Source organism: Pongo abelii, chromosome 10 (genome assembly GCF_028885655.2).
Source record: "Pongo abelii isolate AG06213 chromosome 10, NHGRI_mPonAbe1-v2.0_pri, whole genome shotgun sequence".
Taxonomy (NCBI): domain Eukaryota; kingdom Metazoa; phylum Chordata; class Mammalia; order Primates; family Hominidae; genus Pongo; species Pongo abelii.
In genome coordinates, this window is record NC_071995.2 from 60312870 (window position 1) to 60326889 (window position 14020).

The 14020-nt window shown below is 39.8% G+C and overlaps 2 protein-coding genes across 11 annotated transcripts in view; one reads left to right on the forward strand and one right to left on the reverse strand.

Annotated features, from left to right (window-relative positions):
• TAFA2 (TAFA chemokine like family member 2) overlaps positions 1–14020 on the reverse strand; it is a 585401-nt gene that overhangs the window by 559892 nt on the left and 11489 nt on the right. For 3 of the 6 annotated variants that reach the window (XR_010135621.1, XR_010135623.1, XR_010135622.1), the window contains exons 3-6: positions 9242–9353; positions 6369–7559; positions 5123–5270; positions 3655–3834 (exon numbers count right to left, since the gene is read on the reverse strand). Coding sequence is in view for 1 of the 6 variants with exons in the window: in XM_054526472.2 (XP_054382447.1) it covers positions 5123–5202; positions 5840–5866 (107 nt within the window). In the remaining 5 variants the exon portion in view is untranslated. Of the gene's footprint in view, positions 1–3654; positions 3835–5122; positions 5271–5839; positions 6108–6368; positions 7560–9241; positions 9354–14020 lie in introns of those variants that run through there. The other 3 variants (XM_054526473.2, XM_054526474.2, XM_054526472.2) reach the window with 3 other exon arrangements.
• The window catches only part of USP15 (ubiquitin specific peptidase 15), a 144391-nt gene continuing 137030 nt past the window's right edge, over positions 6660–14020 (forward strand). For all 5 annotated transcript variants that reach the window (XR_010135785.1, XR_008511957.1, XM_002823463.4 and 2 more), the window contains exon 1: positions 6660–6857. Coding sequence is in view for 3 of the 5 variants with exons in the window: in XM_002823463.4 (XP_002823509.1) it covers positions 6769–6857 (89 nt within the window). In the remaining 2 variants the exon portion in view is untranslated. The remainder of the gene's footprint in view (positions 6858–14020) is intronic.

Genomic DNA, 14020 nt, shown 5'->3' on the forward strand with positions numbered 1-14020 from the left:
CGCCACACCGTCTGGGAAGTGAGGAGCGCCTCTGCCTGGTCGCCCCGTCTAGGAGGTGAGGAGCGCCTCTGCCCGGCCGCCCAGTCTGGGAGGTGAGGAGCGCCTCTGCCTGGCCGCCACCCCATCTGGGAGGAAGTGAGGAGCGTCTCTGCCCGGCCGCCCCGTCTGGGAAGTGAGGAGCGCCTCTGCCCGGCCGCCCCCTCTGGGAAGTGAGGAGCGCCTCTGCTCGGCCGCCCCCTCTGGGAAGTGAGGAGCGCCTCTGCTCGGCCACCCCGTCGGGGAAGTGAGGAGCGCCTCTGCCCGGCCGCCCCGTCTGGGAGGTGAGGAGCGCCTCTGCCCGGCTGCCACCCGGTCTGGGAGGAACTGAGGAGCGCCTCTGCCCGGGCGGCCCCGTCGGGGAAGTGAGGAGCGCCTCTGCCCGGCCGCCCCGTCTGGGAGGAGAGGAGCGCCTCTGCCCGGGCGGCCCCGTCTGGGAAGCGAGGGGCGCCTCTGCCCAGCCGCCCTGTCTGGGAGGTGAGGAGCGCCTCTGCCCGGCTGCCCTGTCTGGGAGGTGTACCCAACAGCTCCGAAGAGACAGTGACCATCGGGAGCGGGCCATGAGGACGATGGCGGTTTTGTTGAAGAGAAGGGGAGGAAGTGTGGGGAAAGGAAGGAGAGATCAGATTGTTGCTGTGTCTGTGTAGAAAGGGGTGGGCATAGGAGACTCCATTTTGTTCTGACTAGGAGAAATTCTTCTGCCTTGGGATGCTGTTGATCTATGGCCTTTCCCCCAGCCCCCTGCTCTCTGAAACATGTGCTGTGTCAACTCAGGGTTAAATGGATTAAGGGTGGTGCAAGATGTGCTTTGTTAAACAGATGCTTGAAGGCAGCATGCTCTTTAAGAGTCATCACCACTCCCTAATCTCAAGTACTCAGGGGCACAAACACTGCAGAAGGCCGCAGGGTCCTCTGCCTAGGAAAACCAGAGACCTTTGTTCATGTGTTTATCTCCTGACCTTCTCTCCACTATTATCCTATGACCCTGCCATATCCCCCTCTCCGAGAAACACCCAAGAATGATCAATAAATACTTCAGAAATTAAAAAAATAAATAAATAAATAAATAAATAAACTATAAACTATGAAAAAAAAAAAAAAAAAAAAAGCCGGGCGTGGTGGCGGGCGCCTGTGGTCCCAGCTACTCGGGAGGCTGAGGCAGGAGAATGGCGTGAACCTGGGAGGTGGAGCTTGCAGTGAGCCGAGATCGCACCACTGCACTCCAGCCTAGGCGACAGAGCGAGACTCCATCTCAAAAAAAAAAAAAAAAAAAAAAAAAAAAGAAGGTACTTTGTAATATTCTCCCTGCCCTTGAGAACGTAATTTGTATGCCTATCCCAAACCTATAAGAATTAATGATAATCCCACCACCCTTTGCTGACTCCCTTTTCGGACTCAGCCCACCTGCACCCAGGTGAAATAAACAGCCTGGTTGCTCACAAAAAAAAAAAAAAAAAAAAAAAAAAAAAAGAAAGACTTCAGAGGCTGCTTAAACATTTCGATATTTTCATGTAGAGGTTCTTTATCAACCTTGAAATCTGTCAATAAATGTAAATAACAAGTAAAGAAAATATAAAGTAGGCAGATTTTTCCTACTATGAACCTTGATTTGATCTATATCACTCTTAGTTGAATGGGATAAATTAACACTTTCTTGAAAGTTTCCTACCATACACGTACATTTAATTTTTAAATATTCAGGACCCACAGAATATACTATGCCTATTAAGGATTTTTTATTATAATTCTAGACCTGTTAGATACTTGATTTGCTTATCAATTCAAATCAATTTAGGTCTGGCCAGGCGCAGTGGCTCATGACCGTAATCGCAGCACTTTGGGAGGCTGAGGCAGGTGCATCACTTGAGGTCAGGAGATCGAGACCAGCCTGGCCAACATGGTGAAACCCCATCTCTACTAAAAATACAAAAATTAGCCAGGCATGGTGGCGCATGCATGTAATCCAAGCTACTCAGGAGGCTGAGACACAAGAATCTCTTGAACTTGGAAGGCGAAGGTTGCAGTGAGCGGAGATCATACCACTGCACTCCAGTCTGGGCAACTGGAGAGTGAGACTCTGTCTCAAATAAATAAAAACAAATCAATGTAGTTCTATCAGCATGTAGTGAGAGTCCACTATAGGGCAGATTGATATCAAATTTCATGGTATAGTCAGCTTTCTAGCACACTTCATGTACTTCTTAAAAAGAGGATAGGCCAGGCTCATGCCTTTAATCCCAGCACTTTGGGAGGCCGAGGCGGGCAGATTGCCAGAGATTGGGAATTTGAGAGCAGCCTGGCCAGCATGGTGAAACCCTGTCTCTACTAAAAATACAAAATTTAGCCAGGCATGTTGACAGGTGCCTGTAATCCCAGCTACTCAAGAAGCTGAGGCAGGAGAATCACTTGAACCCGGGAGGCAGAGGTTGCAGTGAGCCCAGATCATGCCATTGCACTCCAGCCTGGCCAATAGAGTGAGACTCCATCTCCAAAAAGAAAAAGGATATAAAGTAGGAACCTAGATTAATTAATTTGTAGACTTTATGCCCATGCTAAAATTAAACTTTCTAGATCCTATAGGACAGAAAATATAATTTTGTTTGCTCTAATTTTTTTAAATTTAGACCTTTAATTGGGATAGACAGCTCAACAGTCCCACAACTCTTTATTATCCCCAACAGATTTCCTTCACCCATTTACGTTAGCTGTATCTAACCCCTGCAAGTATTTGAGTTTCAGCCTCCGAAATCTAATCATTTTATTTTATAATAAGAAAACGAATGGTCACAGAGAATAAATAACTTAGCCAAGGTTACCAACTAGCAAGTGGCACTAAGCCAGAGTCAAAATCCAAATATAGTGGCTCTTTGTAAAAGGCAGTGTTTTCATCTTACTATATTTTCATTCTCTTTATCAGAACCTAACATTTGTCTGAAGTAAGGACCCTCTGTAATTTTTTTTAGCTTTCAAAAGTGCCTCATGGCACTTACAATTTTTATTCATATCCCAAGTTTCAAAATATCATTAACAGATTAAGCACTTTACTACATGCTATTTTGGTGTTTGCACTACTCCCCCGCCTTTCCACTGCCTTTTAGCTGCTCTGAGAGCTGGTAAAGAGAGATGAGAATTATACAATTACATAAGATAAAAGAATGAAAGGTTTAGAGAAGTGAGTAAGAATGAGGGGGTGGTAGGGTCGTGGGCAGGAATAACTGTAGAGGAAGGACAAGGAGAAGGAAAAACTAAGACAGTGGTTCCTGAATATCAAAGACAGGAAGAGTTGAGAAATAAAGACAGCCAGTCATCAAACGTTGTTCTTTCATGGGATGTGCTGATTCTGTGTGTGTGTATGTATATGTGTATATATATACATATATATGTGTGTGTATATGTATATATACACAATATATACATATATGTGTGTGTATATGTATATATACACAATATATATACATATATATGTGTGTGTATATGTATATATACACACACATATATATGTACTTGTGTGTGTGTGTGTGTGTGTGATTTGCTAAGTCCACTCAAATTTTAGGCAGATTTTTCCCTTAGGCTCATGTAGCCAGTCCCACACAAAATTATGAAATAGGCAAAACTTACCTTGGAATTCTCCTTTGTACTTTCCTCCATTAAACTGTATTACAAAATGCAGTGCTTTTTTTCTCTGGTTCATCCCAGGCTGAAAACTGGCTCTCTTTGACACTTTAGTTTTAAGCCTGACTCTCTCCTGGAGTATTTACATTTGAAGTCCCATCTCTTAATTGTTGAGTAAAAGAACCTCTATTAAAGGAATTGTTTAAATATCAGTAAGCAGAGAGGTTTGGAATTACTAGAGGGTAAAGAAATCCTTCCTAGAGAAACTCTAATTTCACAACCAACTGTGACTTTAAGAGGTCCAGCTTGTTCATATCTAGCCTAAGTACTCAGCTTACTCAACTCTCTAGGTTACGTTTTAAATTGACAAGAAAGGTACAGAGAGTCTGAGAAGGCAATAACAATCACCAAGCAAACTGTACATTCATCAAAAGTTAACTAAGGAATGCATCAGTGAAGACATTCATTCTAAATAAGCAGATATAATCCCTGATTTATATTCAATTATTGGTGATTAAGGTGAAGTAGCTTTTCTCATCAATTTATCTACTTAATTATTCAGTAGGGATGTGGACTTTAACCAATTTATGAACAATATCTTATTTCTCTTCATAATTGAGAGAAGCACCAGTAAAATAAGCAGAATTTCCATAAACTGATCAACTGAGATCACTAAAATGTTGATTGCTATAAACAAAATAATAAAGGTCAATAGAAAAATAGACGTTTACCCAAACTTTCCAGATTCTGCAGCCAGACTGCCTGGTTTCAATTTAGGTTCTGCCACTTACTTGCCTCAATTCCTTATCTACAGACTAGAAATAATAATAGTACCAAAATCATGTGATTGCTGTGAGAATTAAGTTAGTATTTTAAAGTGTTTAGAACCATGCTAGGCACCTGTAAGTGCTTGCTAAATAAAATACTATAATTTTATCTCTTTCCTGACTCTGATGGCAGTTACTTAGGTCTACAAAATGGCTCCATAAATCTGATGTATAATTCAAATTGGCATTGAATTTACACGTCTATATCCAGTTAACTTCCTGCCTTGAGCATGGTGCAAGTGAAGAAAATATTATTTTACTTCATTATATGGTTGTAGGTGTCAACACTTCAAAAATGCATTTTCTCTTAAGGGAAACTGGACATTAGGGTAATGAATGATTTACTGCTACTTGGTTATGTTATGTTTATACAATGAAGGAGAGCACAGTTTTGCCTTCAAAGCCTCTAACACCTTTTTTCAATAGCTTTATTGAGGTATAATTCACATACTGTACAATTCACCCTGTCATCAATAAACAATACTAGTGTTTACTGAATGGCTATTACGTCCCAGGCAATAAACACAAATTGTTTCATTTAATCTTCATAAAAATCCCTTAAGGTAGGTATTATTATACTCAATTTTATGATTCAATTAAAGGGTAAGAACTTTGCAGCTAAAGGTTGAAGTGAGGTTTGAACTTACGTCCATGTAGCTCCAATATATGTTTTCCATATTCTGCAGCTTCCCTTCAGAAAATTACTTTGTTCTCTTTCAGAGAGTGACTGGAAAAAGGGGGAAAATGTGACTTTTAAAGGGTAGCCGTGCTTAGAGAAACTCTTAATCTTTTAACCTGTCAGAAGAAAAGCCAGAAATAGCAGTCACTGAAAGTTGTTTTAAAACTCTCAATTCAAAGTTGGCATGATAATGCAAAATAGTATTATTATGCAGAAATAAGTAATCATAATCATAATACTGATATACACAAATCATAATGCCAATATACACTACTTTCACTTGGAAGGATTCAGCACTTCCTACTAGCATAACTACACCTACCTTTATTGCATTCTCACCAAATGAGTTAGGGTTTAAAACGGGCAAACGAGAAATGATGCGGGGATTCCGGCCCATCTTTTAAACTTTTCACATCAATATGGTATGTTAAAATCAAACCCATGGACATCATGCTCGGGAATACTTAAGTAATTTTGCCACAATTCATTTATTAAACAAATATTTAGGTGATTTTTACATGTCCATCAGTACTGTGCTAACCACCAGGTGTACAGAGGTTAAAACAAAAGATGAACCCAGTTCCAGCTCTTAAGTTTACATTTTAGTTCAGGCTTTCATAAGGAGAGGCAGTGAGTGTGCTATACTGTATAGCATGTGGGCTCTTGAACCAGCCTCTCCACTCACCTCTCCACCTGCTGTGTGACCTTGCATTTGATTTTTAAGCGACTCGATTTTCTATTTTGTAACATAATCGTTGACTTCAAATTAAAGACATATCTAGTTTCATTTCAGGTGTACGGCACCATACGAAGATGGGGCTAAGAAAATGTTACTCTCCTGTATAAACAAGAGGGTTTCTCGCACGTTTTCTTCCTTTAGTATCTGGCATTATTCAATACTGTCCATATTCTACTCCCTGTTCACCGATGAACTGGGACATGTTTTTCACTGCAGCTTAGTCGTCTGGGTGTGCCTGGGGAGGCGTCACAAAGAGCCTATAAAGGGTCCCCACCTACAACGGGAGTAAGCGCTGGAAGGAACCCAGGAAGGGCATGGAGACCAAGCGTTCGGTTTCGGAATGTTTTTTGTGTGTGCCCATATTCACCGAGCTTGGGTTCTCCTACTCGTAACGAAAAGCCCAGTCACTCAGCTGCTACATTTTCTGCCATATCTTAGCCGTCCCCACGCCCCCCACCACCCCACCCTACCTCACCCTCAAGCGTGAGTGAATGCGCAAATAAGGGTTTTCAAGGCGTCAGTGGAAAAGAGGGAGGGGAAGGCAACGCCGAGGATGTGAGGACAGGGCGGTGGCATCCCTCTAACGAGAGAGAGCCAGAGCCCTCGGCGGCGAGCAGAGCTAAAACCCGACAGTCCCGGGCCAGAGGAGGCCAAGGCAAGATGCTGGACGGGCGGGGACCGATGGGGGGCAGCAGACCATGGCCGCGCACCCACTCCGCCCTCGGGGCCTCCTCTTGTCCCGAGGAGCACCCCCGCTCCCGGTGACTTTTGGTTTCGACCGGCCTACTGGGAGGGGCCGTGGGACGCCATTCCCATAATGCTCTGGGGCGTGCCGCCGCCGTCGCTGCCACCTCCCCTACCGCTAGTGGAAGAAGATGGCGGAAGGCGGAGCGGCGGATCTGGACACCCAGCGGTCTGACATCGCGACGCTGCTCAAAACCTCGCTCCGGAAAGGGGACACCTGGTAAGAGAAAGGGGTTGAGATGCCCGCGGTTGCCCGAGGATAGTGGAGAAGTGGGCGGGAGCCGCGAGCTGGTGTCTTTCGCTAGTGACAGGTGCGGGCAGGTCCGGCGGCGGCCGCCGGGGCAGCGGGATTTTGGCTGCTTCTGAAATGTTGGGGCAAAGGTTGGATTCTAGATGAGGGTCAGGGTTCGTGGCTCGCCAGGGCATGCTGAAAGGTATCCGGGGAGCGGCGGCGGCGGCGGCTCTGACTCGTGCGGTTCTCTTCGTCCTCCCTTCCGTAGTGCCGCTCCCACCTCAGGCCTTCCCGAATGATAGGTTATAGTGATTTGGTTTGAGTCTTATATACGCCGTTTTGACAGGTGCCGGTGCCGCGGCTTATCACGATCTCACCGGCTTTACTTCTCTGTTCATTACCTTTTCTAGAATTGTCGGCGTCCAAGTTCCCTTTTATTCTGATTCTTGGTCTTCCGGGAGGCAGGCTGCAGGATGTTTGCGGTCTGTACTACACAGGTGGCATGTCAGGGCTCCACATAAGAGAAAGAAACCCTAGTTTCTAGTTCTTGTCAAAGGAGGGAGAGGAGTAGGGAACCTTGGGCTTGTGAGAGACCACGTGGTCTTGTGCTTTAGTGGTGGCTTGATAGAAGCCGGCAGCGTTTCAGTTAGACGTGCAGCCCTTCCCTTCTGTTTGAAAGATAATGTAGGCCTGCAAAAAGTAGATAAGTCCACTTGAGGCTTAACTGACTGCTAATATTCAAACTTGTAAAATACCAAAGGATATACATTTAAAATACTGAAGGATGTATGTGGACATTTTCACACTTGTTGACCATATCAAGTGGCATCTAGAATAACTTAAATATGTGAATATGTAACATAATTTAAAATTCCTTATTTTTTGGGAAGCATAATGTGCCTATTCATTATAATAAAAAATATTTTCACTTTCCACTGTTACCATAACAGTAGTATATAATTCATAGAGTGTTTCAGTATGGCATAGTGAAAGGAGCAGTAAGATTTAGACCTGAGTTATGTCACAGTTTCACCACTCAACTTGCAGTATGGCTTTGAGGAGAGTTAATTTAAATCATTGCACCTCAGTATCTTCATCTGTAAAATGGACAGTAATTTTATTATAAGGGTTTTATCTTGATTCGTTTTAATATCGTAAGAATTTCATATTTATGAGATGTTAAATTTTAGTTACCCTCTTATCTCTGCTCTTTATTCCTGACAAAAGGCTGTGATATTGGGATCATTTCCAGTTAAGCTAATAGGTGGCAGACTTAGGACCTTAATTTAACCTTGATCTAAGTCTTAGTCTCTTTTTTCTTTTTTGGTAGGCTATATACTATGTTTGTATGATAGAAATCCCTAAGGATGTAAATATATACTTGTTTCATTATATCAAAAAAAATAGAATCTTCAAGTGACTTAATAGTTATTGTTGGCCTGGCAGGGTGGCTCACGCCTGTAATCCCAGCACTTTGGGAGGCCGAGGAGGGAGGATCACTTGAACTCAGGAGTTCCAGACCAGCCGGGGCACCATGGCGAAACCCTGTCTCTACAAAAATACAAAAAAATAGCTGGGCATGGTGGCACGCCTGTGGTCCCAGCTACTCAGGAGGCTGAGGTGGGACGATTGCCTGAGCGTAGGAAGCAGAGGTTGCAGTGAGCCGAGATCCGGCCACTGCACTCCAGCCTGCACAACGTGAGACTCCATCTCAAAAAAAAAAAAGTTACCGTTTTTATTATAATGTTAGTAAGATGTTTATTACTGTGGGGAAATTGGACATTTCCTAGGACACCCATGTTTACCTTGGCTTGTGGTAATGACAAATAAGTCCCCGCTCGCTATCGTAAGTTAAAGAACATTTAAAAATTCTTAATTCACCCAACCTATTACCACCTTATTTTAAAAAGTGGATTTCCTTAAAATAGAAATCTGTAAGTCTGTAAATTAAAATATAAGTGTTATTGTCTCTCATTAATGTCATGTTTTTGTATATGGAGTAATTGGTAGTGTTGATACTACAGGATGATAGGAGCAATATGTGCATTGTGGGCGTTTAACTTTATAAAGTTTAGTATTTTCAAATAAGTATATTTTTGCTTTTTTACAAAATTAATGTAAATTGTTTTATATATGTGCGTGTGTGTGTGCGTGTATAGAACAGTGTCTCACTGTATTGCCCATGCTGATCTTGAACTCCTGACTTCAAGTGATCCACCTCAGCCTCCCAAAATGCTAGTATTACAAGTATGAACCATGACTAAATACAGGAGGCTCATAAATTTGAGTCATTTCAGTGCTTTTATTTTAAATAAAAGTAAACTGAGGACCACATATTTAGATAAAAGCAGATTGTGCAAGTTTATACTCACGTTAATTTTCTCTTAAAGGAAAAAAGCTGCAAGAGAAAGGTGGTACTGGGAGTTGCAGAAACCAGTTTGGTTTATTTGTGAGCCAGTTTATTTGCAAATAAGCAAGCGAAACCTGTCCAAAAACAAAGAAGTATAGAGCAAAAATTTGATTCAGAGTTTTAAAGAGAATAATTTGATAAGTATAAATTTGATGATGAACTTACAAGTACAGAACTGGTGGGGATATGTAATAATTTAGTTTATGTTTTTGGAACTCACTAGAAAGTTGTTTTTCCTTTTAATATCTTTTGTTAATCTTTGAATCAGGTTATTTGAAATTTGCCCTGTGGATTATTGTCGTGGCATATGTATGTAACTGTCTAGGAAAGACTGATTGGGCTATTGAGAAAAAATGGTGGGTTTACCATAAGTTTGTTCTTGAAAGTTTAATACACATGTCTGAAGTTATAGTCAAATGCATCACAGTGAATAAATTTCACTTACTAGCTTTTGAGCACTTTGCAGATAATGACTGTCTCACGGTAACTCGGGTAACTAACTTCCATACTAGGCAAGTATAAAGATTTATTTGATTCTGTGTAAGTACTACAGTTTCTCTTTATTTGTAAGCAGTGAATGATTTTTATCTAAAAACTGATTTTCTAGAGATGAAAATAAGTTACACAAGTGTGAGATGAAGAGAAACATACTTTATGATATATTTGGTTCTAGACTTTTATTGAGAAGTAAATCAAAATTAATACAAGAGAGTAATACCTTTTTAAAAAGCAAGAAGAAGGTAGCACTGATTTGTATAAGGAGTAAAGCAGTCTCAAAATGATATTTGTTGATCTGTGTTTCAATTCCAACAAGAGATCAGAAAAACATGAACAAAATTTAGAGTTTAGGAACTATAGGAAAGAGATAAATTAAATAGAATTGTATAGCTTAGGATGAATTAAAAACAATTTTCAGATACATGGTGGTTTCTTCTGATGAGACAAAAAGATAATATGCTTAAGGTACATATGAGTATTTTAGAAATGTATTTAAGGAATGGTAGTTAATGAGTTACAAAGAAAATTATGGGTTATAAAATACTGTCTTTGGAAAAAAATTTTTGAAACAGAGTCTCGCTGTGTCGCCCAGGCTAGAGTACAGTTCGTGGTCTCGGCTCATTGCAACCACCTCCAGGGTTCAAGTGATCCTCCCACCTCAGCCTCCCAAGTAGCTAGGCCTGCAGGCACATGCCACCACGCCCAGCAAATTTTTGTATTTTTAGTAGAGACAGGGTTTCCCCATGTTACCCAGGCTGGTCTCGAACTCCTAGCCTCAAGTGATCCGCCTACCTTGGCCTCCCAAAGGGCTGGGATTACAGGTGTGAACCACCTGTAAAATTTCTGGCCTGGAAATTTTTAAAGAAATGGGCCTATTATGAGTAAATAAAACATAACCCCAAATCATCCAAAGCACTGCTTCATTTCCCCCATTTTTATTAAATGTTACTCATCTGTCAATCATTTTCAGTAATTTTTATGTGTGATTATGTTAAGTGGTAATGTGTAGTTAACTTTTGCAGTTTAGCAAAACATTGCGTGCCATTTTTGTATAAAGCCTAATAACTGCAGTAGGTAACTTTACAGAGTAAGTAATTTGTGTGTAGAGTCATTTAAAATCTTTATGACATTTTCATTTCAATAATTGCCAAAGAATCTGATCAATGAAGTTTTAGGCAAGAGACATTGATTTCAGTTTTTAGAGCTTTCTGTTCATTCCACTTTTACTTAGAAATCTTTGGGGCTTAATTTTATTTGATCCCTTAATGTTTGTGCAACTTTGAAACTAAAAGAAAATAACCTTATATTCACAAATCCCTTAATAATGAAAAGGAACACTATTACTCAACATGAATTTCAAAATATTTAGTGTATACTTAAAGAAATTTTTATATTACTATTACTTTTAAGATGAATTTTAGTAGTGCCAGGGTGTTTACGACCAGAGTGGGTATATACTACATCATTTATAGGAAATGAAACTAAAAGAAAAAACTTTTTCAGTCTTGGTAAATTGGTGAAAACAAGGACAGAGATAGTGACCTTAAGGCATGTTTCACATCTTAGATGCTTAAAAATCTAGGAAAGCAACTTTTCTTAATTTAAGCCATTTTCGTAAGTTTTTAAATGACTTCTGTTAGTGAGTCCAGGGTTAATGTACCCTAATAGGCCAGGAAGGTCCAGAGCTAGTCAATGATTTCATTTATCTGTTTGGTGAAATTCAGGCTTTATTTTTTTCTAAATTATACCATTTTCCTGTTAGCACATCTAAGGCATTAAATGACCTTTTTGCAAAATGGTTTTGTGACAGTTAACAATTTTGCTTCTACATAAGTGTAACAAGATAAAATTAGTTTGTCAGGCCATGACCTGTAATATTACATTAAAAAACACTATGTGCCAGGTACTGTTATAAATGCGTATTGACTTATTTACTCATCACCATATTACCACAATTCTGGGAATCAGTGTTATTCACATTTGACAAAATAGGAATCATAGGCTCAAAAAGGTTTTCACATAGTTGTATAGCTGGGATTTGAACCCAAGTAGTTTAGGTCTTTGGTTTGTGCCCTTAAAGCACTGTACCACATTGCCTCTGATTTTATTTAAAAAAATTTTTTTTAGAGACGGAGTCTCACTTGGTCACCCAGGGTGGAGTGTAGTGGCATAGTCATAGCTCATTGTAGCTTCAAACTCCTTGGCTCAAGCAATTTTCCTGCCTCAGCCTCTAAAATAGCTGGAACTCCAGGTGTGCACCACCACACCCGGCTAATTTTTAAAGTTTTTGTGGAGATGGGATCTTGCTATGTTGCCTAGACTGGTTTGAAACTCCTGACCTCAAATGATCCTCTGACTTCAGCCTCGCAAGTATTAATAGCTGGGATTATAGGTATGAACCCCTATGCCCAGCCTCTGTCTCTTATTTTAAAGATTCATTTTTTAAAAAGTAGATTCACTTTAAAAAGAAAAGAACCTATTTTTCTTTTTAAAGGAAGTCTGTTTTATATTTAGTAGCAGAATTCTACCATTTGCCTCTTGTGACTGTTCAGTTTAGATATGATAGAACATGTAGGAAATCTTAACACCTTGCTTCTGGATATTAAAACATGCTTAAAGATTGATAGGTGAATAATTGAATGTACAGAGCAAATGTCATTTTGATCCACAAGTACATTCAGACAAAAAAATCTGAGGTCATTTACTATTGAGCTTTTGAATTTTATTGTTTATCAATAATCATAAGCTCTTATTAGAGATGATATGGCCCCTTCACATATAGTTTTACAGAAATAACCCATCAAGCATATAGTAAGATCTTGCAGGCTATTTTGTTTCAGTACTTGGTCCATATTTTGAAAGTATGGTATTGGTTTACTGTAAGCCGCAAATACATAAGGCTTTCTTCTTGGACTTAAATCCATGTGAACCACTCAGCACAGAAAATGCAAATATGAATGCATTATTATGTTCCATGTTTAACAACTGATTTTTTCCCTAGAGATAACTCTTAAAGAATTTTTGAAGTGAAAGAACATTTAAATTAAGATAGTGGAAGATACAATGATAATAAAACAGTCAATTTTGCTATCTTAGTCTTGAATTTATCTTATGATGTGAGTTTAGAGTGATTCTTCTTTTTTTCACTGAAAATCACTTCATTAATAAGCCATGATTATTGACAAAAGTAAATTGAAACCATTGGGTATATTGGTAGGGAAATAAGGGGAAGATAGAGAACAACTGATAAAGGTTGATTATGTGCATTATGAGATTTGATCCTCAAAAGGAGGACCAAAATATATATATTTATATGGCTTATAGATGAGGAATCTGAGAGAAATTAATTGCCTTGCTCATAGTTTACTACCAGCGGACATTTATTAAATGCTTTGTTGCAGCCACTATTTTAAATGCTTTACACTTACACAGCCTTTAAAGTACATGCTCTTATTACACTTCATTTTATCTTTGATGATTTCAGAGCTGGTTTAAATACCTGGTTTATAAAGATTTAGAGTACTAGATACTATCTAATACTAAGAATAGATCCTTAGTATTAAAAATGGTTTTTTGCTGTCACTACTCGAATGTAATTCAAACAGTATTTCTTTAAACCATGGGAATTTCTCTTTTTTCTTAGTCCTTGTATAGAATTTTCCAACAATTACTAAATACTTTTTTTCTTCCGAGTAATGTCAGTCTAGCTTGTTTCTTTTAATTTCCTCACTTACCACTGTAATTCACATTCTGTGTCTCATATTCATTCTTCTGAAGCCACTTCCCCAGACTCTTTCTCCCATTTATCCTTTAAACAGGGGAATGTAGATCCTTTAGATTTTATCACCCAGTTTACACAAAAGTCACTATTCAAGAAATCTAGCATAAGCCTAGTAAGTAGCCTCAGTTTTGGATACAGATTAAAATTATTTGAGGGAAGGGTCAAAAATGGCTCCTTACAAAGAAGGAAATAAGTTCCAATTATAATATAAAACAGAAAACCCCTGTAGGGTTAACCTGCATTTGATTATGCCTGGACTGCCTTTACTGCTTCCATCACTAGGATTCTACATGGTTTCCTTATAGCTCTCTAAAAAGAAAAGAGTAATGACGCCTTTTTTTCCTCCAAGGAAAGGAGAACTAAGAATGCTAACTGTCCCTTCCATTCTCCCTTTAGTTTTGAGAAGACCCAGATATTAGCGTGGTAATTCCCCACCATAAGAGAAAATCATTTAGCGGAAGT